This window comes from Manduca sexta, unplaced genomic scaffold, assembly GCF_014839805.1.
Source record: "Manduca sexta isolate Smith_Timp_Sample1 unplaced genomic scaffold, JHU_Msex_v1.0 HiC_scaffold_630, whole genome shotgun sequence".
In the NCBI taxonomy this organism is placed as follows: Eukaryota; Metazoa; Arthropoda; class Insecta; order Lepidoptera; family Sphingidae; genus Manduca; species Manduca sexta.
In genome coordinates, this window is record NW_023595441.1 from 1 (window position 1) to 20,638 (window position 20,638).

General features: G+C 43.7%; 1 protein-coding gene across 1 annotated transcript; it reads right to left on the minus strand.

The window, feature by feature from the left end:
* Positions 1–526: 526 nt before the first annotated feature.
* LOC115446062 (nascent polypeptide-associated complex subunit alpha, muscle-specific form) lies at positions 527–15,820 on the minus strand. The gene is made up of 8 exons (XM_037447178.1): positions 15,758–15,820; positions 12,972–13,246; positions 12,253–12,412; positions 11,441–11,638; positions 11,001–11,179; positions 10,153–10,288; positions 6,746–9,380; positions 527–6,672 (listed from the first exon to the last, which is right to left on the minus strand). The coding sequence occupies exons 1-8, from the start codon at positions 15,788–15,790 to the stop codon at positions 542–544; spliced, it is 9,747 nt and encodes a 3,248-aa protein (XP_037303075.1). The 5' UTR covers positions 15,791–15,820; the 3' UTR covers positions 527–541.
* Positions 15,821–20,638: the final 4,818 nt, after the last annotated feature.

Sequence of the window (20,638 nt, forward strand, 5' to 3'; positions counted from 1 at the left end):
GTGTCTCTTTTTAAGTATAGCAATACTTTTATTGTAGATACTGTTTTAACATATCTATTATAAACTATTGATTTAAAGGACATCACCCTTTTGTACCGGCGCTGGTTGTTTATTTCGAACAAATTCCAACCTCAAACTTATAATATAGTGGCAAAGATGTGGATCTTGAAGTTATTGTTTGAATCATTTTAGATGAAAAAAATAACGTTTTTGGACATGTCTTTTGTACCAAATTATTATATTGGCTATAAGATTGTGTCATGAAGCGATACTGAAAAAATAACAATTACATAGGAGAAATTTATTAAAAATTATAATGTATATAATCAATGTCAATTGCATGGTTTCGTTGAATTATTACCAGTATAAATGTATCACGTGCGCTTTTTGCTAGTTAGATGCCACGTAATAATAGCGAGGGCCATTACACACAATTTCAAATACTAGGATCATGCTAAAAATCCCAAAGTAATTTTTATCGAACCCGAGAATTTAATACGACCTTACCGTACACACGTGTAGAAAATGAATACAATAAAATTTACTCACCAACTTCAGGTAGGGAGTCGTCATAGAAATCATTTCGATTGTTCTTAGACGATTTCACATCATTTTCTGCTGGGAATGGTGGAAGGTATGTCGCTGGAGGGTTCGTGCTGCTTGGTGCGAACGGCTGTGGGCATTTAGGATCCTTGGACCCCGGGTAACAGGAGCTTGGCGTTGGTGATGGTGACGGCTGGGGACATCTGGGATCACTGCTGCCTGGGTAACATCTAGGTGCCTCAGGTGTGGTGGGCTTGGGACATCTGGGGTCACTGCTGCCTGGGTAACATCTAGGTGCCTCAGGTGTGGTGGGCTTGGGACATCTGGGGTCACTGCTGCCTGGGTAACATCTTGGTGCCTCAGGTGTGGTGGGCTTGGGACATCTAGGGTCATTGCTGCCCGGGAAGCACCTTGGCGGTTCAGGAGTAGTGGGCTTGGGACATCTTGGGTCACTGCTGCCTGGATAACATCTAGGTGCCTCAGGTGTGGTGGGCTTGGGACATCTGGGGTCACTGCTGCCTGGATAACATCTTGGTGCCTCAGGTGTGGTGGGCTTGGGACATCTGGGGTCACTGCTGCCTGGGTAACATCTAGGTGCCTCAGGTGTGGTGGGCTTGGGACATCTGGGGTCACTGCTGCCTGGATAACATCTTGGTGCCTCAGGTGTGGTGGGCTTGGGACATCTGGGGTCACTGCTGCCTGGATAACATCTAGGTGCCTCAGGTGTGGTGGGCTTGGGACATCTGGGGTCATTGCTGCCTGGATAACATCTTGGTGCCTCAGGTGTGGTGGGCTTGGGACATCTAGGGTCATTGCTGCCCGGGAAGCACCTTGGCGGTTCAGGAGTAGTGGGCTTGGGACATCTTGGGTCACTGCTGCCTGGATAACATCTAGGTGCCTCAGGTGTGGTGGACTTGGGACATCTGGGGTCACTGCTGCCTGGGAAGCACCTTGGCGGTTCAGGAGTAGTGGGCTTGGGACATCTGGGGTCACTGCTGCCTGGATAACATATTGGTGCCTCAGGTGTGGTGGGCTTGGGACATCTGGGGTCACTGCTGCCTGGATAACATCTTGGTGCCTCAGGTGTGGTGGGCTTGGGACATCTGGGGTCATTGCTGCCTGGGTAACATCTTGGTGCCTCAGGTGTGGTGGGCTTGGGACATCTGGGGTCACTGCTGCCTGGGAAGCACCTTGGCGGTTCAGGAGTAGTGGGCTTGGGACATCTGGGGTCACTGCTGCCTGGATAACATCTTGGTGCCTCAGGTGTGGTGGGCTTGGGACATCTGGGGTCACTGCTGCCTGGATAACATCTAGGCGCCTCAGGTGTAGTGGGTGGTAAATAAGTGGGTGGTGTCAGTGTAGATGGACGAGTTGGTTGTGGACATTTTGGATCGGGTGAACCGGGGTAACAAATAGGTTTAGGAGATGAGGGCTGAGGACAACGAGGATCATTATTGCCAGGGAAGCATCGTGGCGGTATGGGTGTAGAAGGTTTAGGACATCTGGGGTCACTGCTACCTGGGTAACATCTAGGTGCCTCAGGTGTAGTGGGCTTGGGACATCTGGGGTCACTGCTGCCTGGGAAGCATTTTGGTGGCTCAGGTGTCGTGGGTTTAGGACATCTAGGGTCACTGCTGCCTGGGAAGCACTTTGGTTGCTCAGGTGTCGTAGGTTTAGGACATCTAGGGTCACTGCTGCCTGGGAAGCATTTTGGTGGCTCAGGTGTCGTGGGTTTAGGACATCTAGGGTCACTGCTGCCTGGGAAGCATTTTGGTGGCTCAGGTGTCGTGGGTTTAGGACATCTAGAGTCACTGCTGCCTGGGAAGCACTTTGGTTGCTCAGGTGTCGTAGGTTTAGGACATCTAGGGTCACTGCTGCCTGGGAAGCATCGTGGTGGCTCAGGTGTTGTAGGCTTGGGACATCTAGGATCACTGCTACCTGGGAAGCACCTTGGAGGCTCAGGTGTCGTGGGTTTAGGGCATCTTGGGTCACTGCTGCCTGGGAAGCATTTTGGTGGCTCAGGTGTCGTGGGTTTAGGACATCTAGGATCATTGCTGCCAGGGAAGCACCTTGGCAAAGCAGGTGTTGTGGGCTGCGGGCAACGAGGATCCTTTGATCCTGGGTAGCAGTTAGGCTGAGCTGGTGTCGATGGTTGAGGACAACGAGAGTCAGTGGAACCTGGGAAGCATTTGGGTCCCTCAGGTGGCAGATAAGTAGGTGGAGTTAGTGTAGTTGGACGAGACGGTTGTGGACATCGGGGATCTGGTGATCCAGGATAGCACACTGGTTGAGCGGGCGTTGTCGGTTTGGGACAACGTGGGTCTGTGCTGCCCGGATAACATCTGGGAGGTACAGGGGTTGTGGGTTTCGGACAACGTGGATCAGTTGATCCGGGGAAGCAGTTGGGAGGAGCAGGAGTTGTTGGTTTAGGACAGCGCGGGTCTGTGCTGCCGGGATAACATCTAGGAGGTGCAGGTGTAGTTGGTTTTGGGCAACGTGAGTCAGTAGATCCTGGGAAGCAGTTTGGTGGAGCAGGTGTTGTTGGTTTTGGGCAACGAGGATCATCGCTGCCTGGGAAGCACCTAGGTGGAGCAGGTGTTGTTGGTTTGGGACAACGCGGGTCGTCGCTGCCAGGGAAGCATCTAGGCGGAGGAGGAGTTGTTGGTTTAGGACAGCGCGGGTCTGTGCTGCCGGGATAACATCTAGGAGGTGCAGGTGTAGTTGGTTTTGGGCAACGTGAGTCCGTAGATCCTGGGAAGCAGTTTGGTGGAGCAGGTGTTGTTGGTTTTGGGCAACGAGGATCATCGCTGCCAGGGAAGCATCTAGGCGGAGCAGGAGTAGTTGGTTTGGGACAACGCGGGTCGTCGCTGCCTGGGAAGCACCTTGGTGGAGCAGGCGTAGTGGGTTTGGGACAACGCGGGTCGTCGCTGCCAGGGAAGCATCTAGGCGGAGCAGGCGTTGTAGGCTTAGGACAACGCGGGTCGGTGCTGCCGGGATAACATCTAGGAGGTGCAGGTGTAGTGGGTTTTGGACATCTAGGGTCCGTGCTGCCTGGGTAACATCTTGGTTGGGCAGGGGTAGATGGCTTAGGACAGCGAGCATCAGTCGATCCCGGGAAGCAATTTGGAGGTGCTGGTGTTGTGGGTTTTGGGCATCTGGGATCAGTGCTTCCTGGATAACATCTCGGCGGAGCAGGTGTAGTAGGCTTAGGGCAACGAGGATCAGTGGATCCCGGGTAGCATTTTGGTGGCGCAGGTGTTGGCTGCGGACAACGAGGGTCCTTTGATCCAGGATAACAGTTAGGCTGAGCTGGCGTCGTTGGTTGTGGACAACGAGAGTCAACTGATCCTGGGAAGCATTTGGGTCCTTCAGGTGGCAGATAAGTAGGTGGAGTTAGTGTTGTTGGGCGAGTCGGTTGTGGACATCTGGGATCTGGTGATCCAGGGTAGCACACTGGCTTGGCAGGTGTAGTGGGCTGAGGACAACGAGGATCCGTGTTACCGGGGTAGCATCTTGGAGGTGCAGGTGTCGTAGGCTTCGGGCAGCGTGGGTCTGTGCTACCGGGATAGCATCTTGGAGGAGCCGGTGTTGTTGGTTTTGGGCAACGAGGGTCATTGCTACCAGGGAAACACCTAGGCGGAGCAGGTGTTGTTGGTTTTGGACAACGCGGGTCGTCGCTGCCTGGGAAGCACCTAGGTGGAGCAGGAGTAGTCGGTTTGGGACAACGCGGGTCGTCGCTGCCAGGGAAGCATCTAGGCGGAGCAGGCGTTGTGGGCTTAGGGCAACGCGGATCTTCGCTGCCAGGGAAACACCTAGGTGGAGCGGGAGTGGTCGGTTTAGGACAACGCGGGTCGGTGCTGCCGGGATAACATCTAGGAGGTGAAGGTGTAGTTGGTTTGGGGCAACGTGGATCCGTAGATCCTGGGAAGCAGTTCGGTGGAGCAGGTGTAGTCGGTTTAGGACAACGAGGGTCAGAACTGCCTGGATAACACTTAGGCGGAGCAGGCGTCGTCGGCTGAGGGCAACGAGAGTCACTAGAACCAGGGAAGCATTTAGGTCCTTCTGTGGATGGCGGTAGGTATGTAGGTGGGGTTAGTGTTGTTGGGCGAGACGGTTGTGGACATCGGGGATCTGGTGATCCAGGGTAGCACACTGGCTTGCCAGGTGTAGTGGGCTGAGGACAACGAGGATCCGTGCTACCGGGGTAGCATCTAGGAGGTGCTGGAGTTGTAGGTTTTGGACAGCGAGGGTCGGTGCTGCCTGGGAAGCAATTAGGAGGGGCAGGTGTTGTGGGCTGAGGACAACGAGGATCCGTGCTACCGGGGTAACATCTTGGAGGTGCTGGAGTTGTAGGTTTTGGACAGCGAGGGTCGGTGCTGCCTGGGAAGCAATTAGGAGGGGCAGGTGTTGTGGGCCTGGGGCATCTAGCATCAGTACTGCCAAGGAAACATTTTGGCACTTCTGGTGTAGTGGGTTTTGGACAACGTGGATCGTTTGATCCTGGGAAGCATTTAGGCGGAGCTGGTGTTGTCGGTTTAGGACAACGTGGGTCAATAGATCCAGGGAAGCAGTTTGGCGGGGCGGGAGTAGTTGGTTTTGGACACCGAGGATCGTTGCTTCCAGGGTAACATCTAGGCGCAGCTGGTGTTGTTGGCTTGGGACAACGTTGGTCAGTAGACCCAGGGAAGCACCTAGGAGGTTCGGGGGTGGATGGTTGAGGACATCGCGAGTCGGTGCTGCCTGGGTAGCATCTAGGTGGGGCTGGTGTGGTGGGTTTTGGGCACCTTGGGTCAGTACTGCCAGGATAACATCTTGGTGGAGCAGGCGTTGTAGGTTTAGGACAGCGAGGGTCAGAAGAACCAGGGAAGCAGTTTGGTGGCGCTGGTGTTGTTGGCTGCGGACAACGTGGATCCTTAGACCCTGGATAGCAGTTCGGCTGAGCTGGAGTCGTTGGTTGAGGACAACGTGAATCAGTTGATCCAGGGAAGCATTTAGGTCCTTCTGGTGGCAGATACGTGGGTGGGGTTAAGGTTGTTGGGCGAGATGGTTGTGGACATCTTGGATCCGGTGATCCAGGATAGCACACTGGCTTGGCAGGTGTTGTAGGCTGAGGACAACGAGGATCTGTGCTACCAGGGTAGCATCGTGGCGGTGCTGGAGTTGTAGGTTGTGGGCATCTCGGGTCAGTATTTCCAGGATAACATCTAGGAGGCGCGGGTGTTGTGGGTTTCGGGCAACGTGGATCGCTAGATCCTGGGAAGCAGTTAGGTGGCGCGGGAGTGGTTGGTTTTGGACAGCGTGGGTCTGTACTACCAGGATAACATCTAGGTGGGGCGGGTGTAGTTGGTTTCGGACAGCGTGGATCTGAGGATCCTGGGAAACAATTTGGGGGAGCCGGAGTACTGGGCTTTGGACAACGCAGGTCAGTACTGCCCGGGTAACATTTAGGTGGAGCGGGAGTAGTTGGTTTTGGGCAACGCGGGTCATTGTTTCCAGGGTCGCATCTAGGCGGAGCCGGCGTGGTCGGTTTTGGACAACGTGGATCGCTAGATCCTGGGAAACAATTAGGAGGTGCAGGTGTTGTCGGTTTGGGGCAACGTGGATCGGTAGAACCGGGGAAGCAGTTGGGAGGAGCAGGTGAAGTTGGTTGCGGGCAACGAGGATCCTTTGATCCCGGATAGCAGTTAGGTTGTGCTGGAGTCGTGGGCTGAGGACAACGAGAATCAGTTGATCCTGGGAAGCATTTAGGTCCAACTGTGGATGGCGGTAGGTATGTGGGTGGAGTTAATGTTGTTGGACGAGATGGTTGTGGACATCTGGGATCAGGTGATCCAGGGTAGCACACCGGTTTCGCAGGTGTTGTAGGCTGTGGACAACGAGGATCGGAGCTTCCTGGGTAGCATCTGGGGGGAGCTGGTGTCGTAGGCTTTGGGCAACGACGATCGGTACTGCCTGGGTAACAATTGGGCGGGGCCGGTGTAGTAGGCTTAGGACATCTAGGGTCATTGCTTCCTGGGAAACATTTTGGTGGTTCAGGAGTGGTGGGCTTTGGACATCTTGGATCAGTGCTTCCAGGATAGCATCTGGGGGGGAGCTGGTGTCGTAGGCTTTGGGCAACGAGGATCGGTACTGCCTGGGTAACAATTGGGCGGGGCCGGTGTAGTAGGCTTAGGACATCTAGGGTCATTGCTTCCTGGGAAACATTTTGGTGGTTCAGGAGTGGTGGGCTTTGGACATCTTGGATCAGTGCTTCCAGGGTAGCATCTGGGGGGAGCTGGTGTCGTAGGCTTTGGGCAACGAGGATCGGTACTGCCTGGGTAACAATTGGGCGGGGCCGGTGTAGTAGGCTTAGGACATCTAGGGTCATTGCTTCCTGGGAAACATTTTGGTGGTTCAGGCGTTGTTGGTTTTGGGCATCGTGGATCATCGGAACCAGGGAAACATTTAGATTCTGGAGTCGACGGTGGCAAATAGGTAGGCGGGGTCAAAGTACTTGGACGGGTTGGCTGCGGACATCTCGGGTCAGGTGACCCAGGATAGCAAACTGGCTTCGAAGGTGTTGTAGGTTTAGGACAACGAGGATCGCTACTACCTGGGTAACATCTTGGAGGAGCAGGTGTGGTCGGTTTTGGGCAACGTGGATCTTTGCTGCCAGGGTAGCAGTTAGGTGGTGCGGGTGTGGTTGGTTTGGGACAACGCGGGTCATCGCTGCCTGGGTAGCACCTAGGCGGAGCAGGTGTTGTTGGTTTGGGACAACGGGGGTCGTCACTGCCAGGGAAGCACCTAGGCGGAGCAGGTGTTGTTGGTTTGGGACAACGGGGGTCGTCACTGCCAGGGAAGCACCTAGGCGGAGCAGGTGTTGTTGGTTTGGGACAACGGGGGTCGTCACTGCCAGGGAAGCACCTAGGCGGAGCAGGTGTTGTTGGTTTGGGACAACGGGGGTCGTCACTGCCAGGGTAGCACCTAGGCGGAGCAGGTGTTGTTGGTTTGGGACAACGGGGGTCGTCACTGCCAGGGAAGCACCTAGGCGGAGCAGGTGTTGTTGGTTTGGGACAACGAGGGTCGTCGCTGCCAGGGTAGCACCTAGGCGGAGCAGGTGTTGTTGGTTTGGGACAACGAGGGTCGTCGCTGCCAGGGTAGCACCTAGACGGAGCAGGTGTTGTTGGTTTGGGACAACGCGGGTCGTCGCTGCCAGGGAAGCATCTAGGCAGAGCAGGCGTTGTTGGTTTGGGACAACGCGGATCGTCGCTGCCAGGGAAGCATCTAGGCGGAGCAGGCGTAGTGGGTTTGGGACAACGCGGGTCGTCGCTGCCAGGGAAGCACCTAGGTGGAGCAGGTGTTGTTGGTTTGGGACAACGCGGGTCGTCGCTGCCAGGGAAGCACCTAGGTGGAGCAGGTGTTGTTGGTTTGGGACAACGCGGGTCGTCGCTGCCAGGGAAGCATCTAGGCGGAGCAGGCGTAGTGGGTTTGGGACAACGCGGGTCGTCGCTGCCAGGGAAGCACCTAGGTGGAGCAGATGTTGTTGGTTTGGGACAACGAGGGTCGTCGCTGCCAGGGAAGCACCTAGGTGGAGCAGGTGTCGTTGGTTTCGGACAACGCGGGTCGTCGCTGCCAGGGAAGCATCTAGGCGGAGCAGGTGTTGTTGGTTTGGGACAACGAGGGTCGTCGCTGCCAGGGTAGCATTTAGGCGGAGCAGGCGTAGTGGGTTTGGGACAACGCGGGTCGTCGCTCCCAGGGAAGCATCTCGGTGGAGCAGGCGTAGTGGGTTTGGGACAACGCGGGTCGTTGCTGCCTGGGAAGCAGTTTGGAGGGGCAGGAGTAGTTGGTTGTGGGCATCTAGGATCTGTACTTCCAGGATAACATCTAGGAGGTTCAGGAGTTGTCGGTCGAGGGCATCTAGAGTCTGTCGAACCGGGATAGCATTTAGGTTCAAGAGTTGATGGGGGTAAGTAAGTTGGTGGGGACACAGTCGAAGGGCGAGTTGGCTGGGGACAACTTGGATCTGGTGAACCCGGGTAACAGACAGGCTTCGATGGTGTTGTGGGTTGAGGACAACGGGGGTCCGAACTACCTGGGAAACACCTAGGTGGAGCAGGCGTTGTTGCCTTCGGGCAACGGGGATCGGTAGATCCAGGGAAGCAGTTAGGAGGTGCAGGTGTTGACGGTTTTGGACATCTAGGATCAGTACTACCTGGATAGCATCTGGGGGAAGCTGGTGATGTTGGTTTTGGACAACGAGGATCGGTACTTCCAGGAAAGCAGTTAGGAGGGGCGACGGTGGTAGGTTTCGGGCACCGCGGGTCTTCACTGCCTGGGAAGCATCTGGGAGGCTCAGGTGTTGTAGGTTTAGGGCACCTAGGGTCAGTACTACCAGGGAAGCAGTTAGGAGGTGCTGGCGTAGTCGGTTTTGGACACCTGGGGTCAAGGTTGCCTGGGAAACATCTTGGTCGATCGGGCGTAGTAAACTTGGGGCATCTGGGATCATTGCTTCCGGGATAGCACCTGGGCCCAACAGTTGTCGACGGTGGTAGGTACGTTGGCGGAGCAGTCGTCGATGGTCGTGGACAACGAGGGTCCGTGCTGCCGGGATAACAAGATGGCGGCGTTGGTCTTGGACACCGTGGATCGTTACTTCCGGGGTAACATCTAGGCTCCGATGGCGTTGATGGCTGAGGGCACCTAGGGTCCGGAGAACCGGGGTAACACTTGATTTGAGGCGGAGCTGTGACTTGGCATTGGGGGTCTCTGGAGCCCGGGTAGCATTGCTGTGGTCTTATCGTCGTTGAGACTTCAGTGATCGTTCCACCACAGCTGGCGTCGCAGCTGCTCGTGCAAAGCTGAGGAGTAAAGTCATTATTTCTTTAGTATTGCTAGTAACATAACAATGTACGGCGATCATGGAGGGTCCTAAATGTTTTTAATAACAATCGTAGCAATTCAAATATTTTGTTATATGATGGATCGGGATATCATTAGCTGATTAATAATAATGATAATATTATCAGCCCTATATTATATACTGTCCCACTGCTGGGCATGGGCCTCTCTTTACTACTGAGAGGGATTTGGCCTTCGTCCATCATGTTGGCCTTGTGCGGTTTGGAATACTTCACACACCCTCAAAATACCTATAGAGAATATCTCAGGTATGCATGTTTCCCCACGACGTTTTTTTTTCACCATTAAAGCAGTGATAATTCATAAATACACACATAATTTTAAGAAGTGTCAGAGGTGTGTGCTCTTGGGTTTTGAATCTGCGTACATTCGTCTCGGCAGTCCGTTCAATAACCAACTAAGCTATCGCCGCTATATGGGCTGATTATACAATAGTAATTAATTTACTATCCATAAATTGCTTTTCTTATTCAAATGATTTATCATATTTTAATATCAGTATTTTCATTCAATTGCAAATATAATTTGTCTTTAATTGCAAATATGGTTTCATATATTTATATCGATTGGTTTCCCAAGAAGTTGGCTAATGTTGGTATCTCAATATACAGGTCCCGTCTAGCTTGGAAACCCCTAATAATTTTTGTGATATTTATTTAAGTTTAATCTTACTGCAAATAAACTATAATAACTATTATGTATATAACTTACCTCAACATTACAAGTCAGGTACACTTGATCAGTCTCGGGGAATCTGAAAGCGCTCACTTTACTGTAAGCAATCAGTGTCGCGCCACTACGGCCGGTATTGGTCGTCTTCTGCCACAAGTCAATGAGCTTCTTTTTCCTGAAAGGTAGAACATTTATCTTAGCTATAATTTATTGGTAGGGTGTTATATCCGCCCGGATAGCGACCACCGTTCTCACGGTGTCAATGCCATAGTGGTCCACGTAAGTGTGTCGCGTTCCGGGATCAGCTTGTATATCCGGTTCCAACACGCGACATAGTTGTGTCGACTGCCGAGGGGTAATCGTCTCTCGTCAGTCGATATACTATTGGATCCCATTCCACTTACCATCAGCTGCAGTAGGATCATTTTTTCGGGCTCGTATGAAAAATAATCTTAGACGACATATGAATCGAATAATATCAATGTTTTTAATCGATCTGACTTTAATAAACTACTTTTTTGGTCTTGCAAAGAACTAATTTAATGGTGAAGCTACCTAAATAAGTGTATCTACAACCATCAAATACTTTGATGTGAATAGGGACAAAATTTGGACTTATTTACGCATAGTAGGAAGGTAAATATTATTCTTGTACAACAATTGATAGATTAAAGTAAGCCACATTTTTTGGCCAATTATTGTACAAATTAACATTATCTTCACTATCTGTTCATACTGCGTGTTTTCGCAAGAATCCCGTTGAAGGGGAAGCTAGGTTCCGCTATTTGATACATAGCTCGCCCCCCTAAAAGTAAGCTATTAAGTACATTTCCAAATCTAATACTTAGTTCAGTTAGATCAACACGTTCAATAATAATTCATCTTACTTGGGGCATCCTTGCTTGTCAGTAAGCTGGATTTTGTTAGTCTTAGGGCTGTCATAGTTGTCGCTATCGTATGCCCAACAGTCGTGTATTTTGAGGTTGTACTGATTCCTGACATCCTTTAGGTATACCAAGATCGTCAGGTACTCGCCAATCTTGATGGACTGTTGGAGTGGACTCGTCTGAAATTTTGAATGATTTTTTATTCCTAAATTATTTTGAGGACTTGAGCACCTGGATAACTCCTTCTCGCGGGCGAAGCTGCGAGCAAAAACTAGTAGTGTCATATAAATATGTCTTGTAAACAAGACTCATTTAGAAATTTAGGGTTCTGGGTTGGATGGCTATAAACAGTTATAGTGAATACTCTACGCAATTCGAAGTACTTTATTTATAGACAATTGTAGCCGTCAATTGAATATCGTATCTTCTTAGGAACTTACATTAGGGAAAATTCCCTTTTGGATATCCATCCAGCACTCGACACCTCCAGCTGGGCCTTGTACTGCGACAACATCAAGCATATCAACCATGAACGGCTTGAGTTTGAGCGTGTGCTCTTCTTGTTTGATGACCAGACCACCGCCGCTGCTGGCGCCTGCTCCGGCCGAAACTTCCAGGGATGTTCTGGCACATGACACCTGGAATGATTAAGAGTTAGCAGGTATGATGGGCAGCCTCGTTAGCAGGATCAAGAAGAAGTAATGAAGAAGATCCTGCTTTCGATTATGAGGAAGGTGTCAGGCAGATCGTAAGTCAATAATCAAATGACTCAAATGATGGATGAAAGAAAGTGGTCGAAAATAATTAGACCCAATATAGAAATGTATTAACTATTTTTAAACATTAGTGCATCATTGTTTCTTACAGCTGGATTTAACTATGTAATAAAATATGTGGATTGGTTCGTACGTAATCTTTGTGTCATATATTAATAGATCTTGGCATGTTTCGCTGAACAGTAAAGCATCACATTTGGATTAATTACGTGTAACTATTACTTAATCACTTTTTTTTGGATAAGTTGTAGGTTCGTTGGATTTTAGCATAACTGGATCCAATTATAATAAATTCAACTTACCGTTTATTTTTATAATACGCATTAGGTACTTCTATTTAACTTAAGAAATATCCATAACGTAGAGCAACTACTAGTCAACCAGATTATAGTTCATGGTATGTTGTTTTTTAAATGAAAATATAATGTACTTATCAACAAGCAATCAATAAAAAAAAATATGTCGTTTGTTAGTACCTTTCTGGCAAAGTCAGCGGAGCCCTGGATGAAGTCATCGGCCTGGAAGACAAGCACGTTGTCGATGGTGCCGCAAGCGTTGCACAGAGGACGCGACCCGCAACCGTCCAGAGGCACTCGGAAAGAGTACCGAGACTGGCTGCCTCCTAGGGACACGTATCTGAAAGGTAATGAGTTATTGAAAGTTAAGGTAATCAGAGAATAAAATGAAATTTTAAAAAGCAATAAATTTGATTGCATTTGGCATAGGTACTTATCATAATTAACTACTTAATGCTTGACATGTTAGCCGGCTAACACTCCAATAATTCCGATGGCAAATGGGTTAAAACTTTTTACATAAATAAATAGTACATTAGGCTTATTTACTAACTAGCCCCTACATGAAAAGTTTGAGCAATTTTCTTTGCTGAGATACAGAATACAATTTGCTCCCATTTTCAAATTAAAATATTACAGTTATTAGACATTACTCAGAAAAAAAATCATAAGCCTTATGATATATATCAAAGAATTTCAAACTGATTAACGAATATTATTAATACGCTTAATATCTATCAAAATAATGATAAGTTTATCTGACCTTTGAGAAGTTACAATGTATAAGGAAAAAGAGATTTGGTCCTCCGAGCATGTTTAAAATAGGTTGTACATTAAATACTTGGTAACTTATAATAGTATCCATTTAAATAGATTAGACAATAATAACGAATACTTACTTGCACTTAGGGTCATTCAGGTATCCTTTACTGTAAATAATGCCATCGTAGACATCAGAGAATTCAACAGTAACCTGAATAAAGTTACTGTCACACTGAACGTCTATGTCGGGTGACAGGGGAGAGTCGGCAGCTCTGGAACCCCTGACGAAGGTGACCCCCTCTTCAGCACTCTCGTAGAAGGGAGAGAGGCCATTGTCGCCGGTCAGCTGGAGGTTCAGCTCAGCGGCTGTTAGTGTGTTGAACTCATCTGAAACAGCTGTAGCGAGCGACAGCTACAGCAAGCGAAAAGTTTAATGCGAAAGTTGATTAGTAGAAGTGAACATAGAAACTGATAAATGTAATGCCACGACCGTTACCTGTTTATTGTCCCAGAAAAATAAACAGATTCTAGGAAATATCTAGCACGCGAAGGTATGATACCTAGTATTCTATATATCTGAAGTAATTATTAAGACAATATAGCTATTAATTCATAAAAAAAAAACTAGTATTGGTCGTGAGAATCGTTTTGAAACGACCCTTTTAAAGTGCTACAGCCCTTTATATTTTTATCCGAACATTTTAAATTAGTAATCGATGCTCGAACCTTTTAAAGTGCTATATACAGCCTTTATATTTTTATCCGAAAATTTTTAAGTATCACTTTTTGCTAAGTTCAAGTATATTATTATATGACAATAAATACAGAATTACGAAGCATTAAGGGCGTATAATTAAAACAAGCTATAGCCATACTTGCTCCATAATTAAATCTAAATACTCCATTGAAATATCAAAAATGAACAAAACAATTGAACTCACCAAACTCAACGTCATTACGAAACAAGAATGCAAAGTTAACAATCTGACGTGGCAATGATGTGCCCGGATACGGAAAGTATTATCTTCCGGACTTCATAATTGATACAACAGATGTTAATCAACGTATTGTCTGTTAAAAATATGAATAAATTAACTTAACAAGAGCTACGAATTTGCTACTACTATTAGAACTTAGAAGTTGTTTAATTAGTTGTTTGTATACTGAACGAATTTACAAATACGATTACTCTTTATTGTAACCATTGTTAAACAGAGAGACACAAACAAGATTAATATTCTTAAATCTTAAATCTATGGTGTTGTACATATGTGTATGGTTTCTTAAATATATGTGTATGGTAAATTTACGAAATTATTATCGCAATAATTAAAAAAAAAATGGTATGCTTCGGTAGCGTTATTATTACGACAGCGCTCTGAGGTCGTGGGTTTGACTCCCGAGTCGGACAAATATATATATTGGGATTTTTCGCTCAAGATAACTTCCAACAATCGTTAATGCATGTAGAATCGTTAACACAAGTAGATAATAGATAAAATGTATGGGAATAATATAACCTAACGATAAGTCTATCGCTAAGATATTATGTCATTCTCATACATAAAGTTAACGTTAACGATTCTAGGAAGGTACATTGGCTAAAGCTTCAGGTGTAATTGCTAGGATTTATGACAAATAGCATCTAATGCTTTGGGGTGAATAGCTGATCGCAGAGGAGAGCGCTTCTTCCTTATTGAAAGTTTTGGGTGATGTTGCTATTGGTAAAGAGCATGCTCAGTGCTTGCTATCAGGCGAATGACATGCTTGTCATTATTAACTTGCTCGCGCTTTCGGCTTCAGGTACAGTTTTTTGGGATGAAAAAATTGTTTTATTTATTTTCTCGGGATAAAATAGCCCAGGGTTTCAAACTAATAAAAGTAAAGTCGAATTTACAATATCTACCTATATTTTACAATTACAACTTTTCAGACAACCAACACCCTCACACCTCAATTCGCTGTCTAACCATGAAGGCTGTAGTTTTCGAAACATCGGGGGTAAATCAAAAACTGGGATTAAAATTCGGAAAATAGTTTCATTTCGATGTCTAACATGAGTCATCATAGCTATAATGTTATTTACTTGTTGTGGGCCTCGGTGGCGTAGTTGTACTGCATGTGCGGTACGACAGCGTTCTAAGCTCCTGAGTTCTAGGCCCGTATCAGGCAAAGTGGTATTTGGGTTTTTCTGCTCAGTATCAGCCTGGAGTCTGGAATTTGTGCCCGATATGGCGACAGGCTTGCCCCCTATCACATCATGGGACGGAACACACTTGGCGAAAAGTGGGTGCCCTAGTTGCGCCTTTGCATACCCCTTCGGGTATAAATGCGTGATGTTGTGTGTATAATGTTTTTGTTTTTTCGTAATATTTTATAGTATCATAAAGGAGTAATCGCGTTGTTTATTATAAGCTAATGGCGGCTGTTACAAAACGATTTTGTAATTATAGAAGCCCTATGACCTTTAATTTCGATTTTGTGGCTGTTATGAAAATTACATTGTCAAATTAATTTCTTACATCAACGTTTGGTGATTACGTGGAAATTACTTAAGCAAATATTTAACCTTACCTAAAGGTTGTGAGGCAACGGTCCGCAATCTGTTCATAAATTTAGTATGATTCGCGATTTTTTATTAACAATGGCATTGAAGCGATTAATGAAAACTCTTAATTAAAAGAAGATAAGTTGAGAGAGACTATCAGTTAAAATAAAAAATAAATTGGACATTCTATGTCTCAATATTTTTTTTTATGATTAAATATATTCGTTATCAAAGTTGCCATCACGATATTAAAATCAAAGGGCCCAATTAATAAAGTAAAAAATGCTTAGGTCCAGTCTAATCTCAAGAATTCTATTAGTAGACGTTCTGAAATTCCATTAAAAAGTATAACATAAATAAAAAGAAATATTTTACCTGCACGAGTGCAATCAGTGTCGCTATACGCATGACAGCCGCTTCATGGGGACCTGCAACAAAATAAAACCGATTTGAATTTGGAATTCATAAATAAAACACCGGAGATCATAAATTCTATTAAAGTATGCAGAATTTGAAAAAAGAATAAACGTAAATTTATTGACGTCTAGGTTATTTTGCACTATGTTTTATTTCTTATTTGTTTGAATTAAATAAACAATATAAAAACTTTTTGTGGTTTTATTTTATCAGTGTTCTATATTCAATTTTGTTTTTATTCCAGCTATACCAGTTTGAATTAAAATCCGGTTCTTGATTTTTTAGGATTGAAATATTTTTGCATAAATTAAACGTATTATGTTTTCGTCAAAAATAGATAAATTCAGCATATTTTAAGTATAAATCATTATTTTAATAACAGTATTTACAATACCCAATTTACTGTGCATAAAACATTACGCAATTACTATAAACCAATAAATACAAAAATGTTCAGAAATTTCACCATCAGACGCCAATGAGAAAAAAAAAATAGCACATTATATACAAACATTAAATGTACGATTAGAATTAGCGAATGTTTGCAACATCAGTCGAAATAAGTGATAAAATGTAAGTGACTGCTGACCATCGCAATAGTGTCAAGTGAAGACGATCGTAGTTATGAAATATGATGCAAATGTTTAAATGTCACATAAATTAGGATTCTAAAGTGAGAGTTTTGTTTGCCGTGCGTTGCAGCATTGTTTGAAATCCAATAACATCAGCCCTGTATTATATTGTCCCACTGTTGGGCATGGGCCTTCTCTACTACTGAGAGGGATTAGGCCTTAGTCCACCAATCTGGCCTAGTGCGGGTTGGTAGACTTCACACACCCTCGAAAATTCCTAATAGAGAATTTCTCAGGTATGCAGGTTTCCTCACGATGTTTTCCTTCATCGTTAAAGCAAGCCATAATTCACAAAGAATACACACATATTTTTTTTAAAAAAACTCAGAGGTGTGCGTCATTGGGTTTTGGACCTGCGGACATTCGTCTCGGCAGTCCGTTCCACAACCAACTAGGCCATCGGCGCTTCTGCGATGGCTATGGCGAAGCGTCCATACAAGCTGATTCCTACCAGCTTCCCTTTTATGTTTATTTACGATTGTCATTGTTTTTTTGTGTTAAATTGGCCACTGAGGCCCCCTGACCTTACCAGCCATTGCATATTATTGGACGTATGCCACAGCAGTGTCCTTCAATAGCGAAACATCTGCTGATTTGCTAAATAATTTACTGAATGGTTACAATGGTTACAAATTACTAGCAAATTATTCAAAACAAAATTAACATTTACCAGGGATACCCAAACTTGGCTAGGCCTGTACCTTGGGATACCAGTAACAAATACAAAACTTAATTTGGTTATCTATAATTCGTTTGCTTGGTAACAGTAAATTAATAATAAAATCAAGTGTGATAAGTACAGCAGTCTTGTTTAAAACATAAAATCAATATCAATGGATGTTGTGTATAATCTAGGCGTGGTATCAAATGCTTCTTTATTATAATTAAAGCGGACTTCAAGTCTAAACTTAGATCCTAGTTATGTGAGGCAAGCGATCATAATATTCCGTTTACGCGATGTTCACACAGCATTACTTAGATCTAGATAATCTCTGACATTTACCTGTCACGCTATATCGGGATTAATCGTAATAAACGGACCTTTAAAATTGAAATCAACGAAGTCAAGGGCATAAGTTAACGATCGTAAAGTCATAGCTTCGATATACCGACTTAACGGTCAAAATTTAGATCCAATTGACAGTTAAAAATCAATTTTCAGTTTTACGATCGTTATGGCGTGTTTACTGGCCCAAATACATGCCTTCAGTAATTTATAATGAATGATATGGTTCTTTAATGATGTTTATAAAGAGAAATCAGATTTGCAATATGATTTTAGATTTGTCTTAGATCTTTGGTTTGTTTATGTATGATTTGCTTCTTGTTTAGAAAGATATCACTTGGGTGGGACATGTTAGGATATGAATGAGTGGATCAATACTAATATTATGTTAGCATTAAGTTATCTGCAGTCCACGATGTACTCATAAGTCGTAACTCAAGTAAAGGAATGCAAGAGTTATGTTATTTGGCAAATCATTAATTTAAATGAATATACAATCTCACACATCTCATAAATACAATATCTAGATCTATATCGATAAATGTATATATAATAACTTCTGTAATTTTTTATTTCTAAATGAACCCAAATTCTAAACCAAAAATAAATTTAATTTTCTAAACTTTTTACATTTTCTAAAATGTGCCCTTTTCGAAATTGCATATTTATACATATAGTTGAAGTAAATGAAAAACAATATTAGACTTAAATGCTACGGAATCTACAATTTCAATTTAGTTTTTATGTTTGACACATGCCCTTTAAAATTCAACGCATGACCCAAACGTAAGTGTTAAATTATATATCGATTAGTTTTGTTATAACTTCCATCGTTTTGAAATATTACAACTTCAAGGATTTCTTTCGAAACTGTATTTACAGATTCATTACAAGGTGTAAAGTTTTTTCCTTTCACGATCATCCCTTTTGCGCCAGTATTTGCAATATATTACAACCATTAATATATATTAGTTTTGTGAGATTTATACTTCTATATTAAAGGGTAGTATCACGTTATAAATATATTTTAAACTATTGTGAATGTTTCTACCATTTTTAATTTAAATAAGAACTGATGAAAAGTTTATTTGCATTGCAAGGAAAAGGATAAGATAGACTTAATGGTAACAAATAATAGCTTAATGGTAAAATTATGTGTACATACCTCATTGAGATTTACCAAATTAAAACTCACAGATAATAACCTACAATCGATAAATAAAACAATAATACCTAACACAATTTTGTAATAAAATATTAAACACGTTCTTAATGCAACAACTAAACGTAATTCTAAGTAAACATTTAAAATTAAAACAAAAACCAGTCCGACTCATCCGGCATTGAACACCGACTTCCTAATGTTAATGTGTGAATGGTAAAATATAAAAAAACACATTAATATTGTTTAAACATAAAACAGTAGATCACGAAGACGTAGATTGTAAGGTTGCATCTCTGTTCGTGAGGTCATTTGCGTGAACCCTGGTTTCCGTGTCTAATTCCAATGGTACCAATTAAATGTTCTGTTTCAACATGTCAGTAGGCAATCATCATTAGCATTGACACGGGTCTACTGTGAAGATAGTTATTACACTTCATGATGCTTCTTTATTATCGCTGTGTATAGTATTTCGTAAATGAGAATAATCACAGCATTTGCTATTGACACATTGAATGACGTTATGTAACATACCATTACATTTCACATAAAAGATTTTATGTTACAAATTGCGAATACACAAAATAGCCCTCACCTTTGGAGATTCATCAAAAATATTAACTTGTTTGCATTAAAATATGAGCTGGCCGTACGCCTGATGGTAAGCGATACGATAGCTAATAATTAATAAACAATAAAAACACCATCCAACAACTTGAATTACAAAGTATTGTTTGTTATTGCTCGCCATCCTGAGACATGAGATGTTAAGTCCTATTATGACCAGCAGTTACGTAAATTTAAATATACTTTATATCGAACGTAGGCATCGACATTGCAAAAAGATCAAGGCAATCGAACATCCTCTCTAACAGATGCAGTTTTCTAGAATGTGAACGCATCTTAGCCTGCAATAACATTAAACATTGTACATTATTATGAGACAATAATTAATGTTGATCATTGCATACCAATGCGTATATCGCACTAATTAATACAGATCTACGAAGAACAATGGAGGCTTTGTTTCTCAAGTTTTTAAATGCAACGCACAGTTTGTAACGTACGAGACAGGTGGGAATCTTGTGACTTTAAACGAAATATTTTCTTAGCTTTATAATTAAATTATAGTTACACAAGGAAATGATGAACACTTATTCAAAGATTTAGATAATATATTAAAAGGCATTAAGATTAATTTAAAAACTGTCACAAAGACTTAATTTAATTATTAAATAGTTGATGTGATTCTGAGTCAAGGTTGAGATGATTTCATCATTAAATAATTTAAAAGGCTTGTTTTAAAAATACTATGCATTCATGTTATACATCACATTTATTTTATAACATATTTTTAAATGTCAATGCTGTTGTGTTTAATATTAAAATAGTTCACGCACGCGATATTGGCATCAGTAGACATGTTTCTTTATCTATAACTATCTATAAGTAAGTTGACAAAGTATTCGAAATAAAAAAAAAAATTGAAATCTAATAACATTTATTACTGAAATTGTTTAGATTAAACATATCGTTTATATTATACCTATATTTCTATATCGCTATATTTTTGAATCATTGGACATCTTCTGTAATATCAATAATGAAAGTTTATTATTATAATTGAATTGCCCTTTTTGATAGTAACTAAGTTGACGATCAAACTGAATCCAATAAAACCTTTAAATCGGTTTACGAAACAAGTGTTAATTAAATTTAGATGTTTAAGATCACCTCGCGTCACCATATCTTCGAATTGTCTCAACCGTGTCACGGCCCATCAGGCCCTCTACCGTAGACCGGTCCAACGGGTTGGTCAGACCGGGTTACATCATTTGCAAATCGATGATCGGATGCGCATTGTTAAGGGTTTAATTTTGATTCTTACAAAATTTGCACATCCTTAATACAGCATCGTAAATACTACTATATTATGCAGGTATTTTGAAAACGTATTAGTTTTTTATCTCTGAGGGTTTAATTTTCTGTGTCTTACAAAATTTGTACATCCTCAGAATACAGCATAGTGAATACGTAGA

Coding starts and splice junctions, on each gene's coding strand:
- LOC115446062 (XM_037447178.1), bottom strand. CDS start 15,790: ATGCGTATAGCGACACTGATTGCACTCGTGCAG. Junction 9,381..10,152: donor ACCTGACTTGTAATGTTGAG/GTAAGTTATATA, acceptor TTTACTCCTCAG/CTTTGCACGAGCAGCTGCGA. Junction 6,673..6,745: donor CACTCCTGAACCACCAAAAT/GTTTCCCAGGAA, acceptor TTACCCAGGCAG/TACCGATCCTCGTTGCCCAA.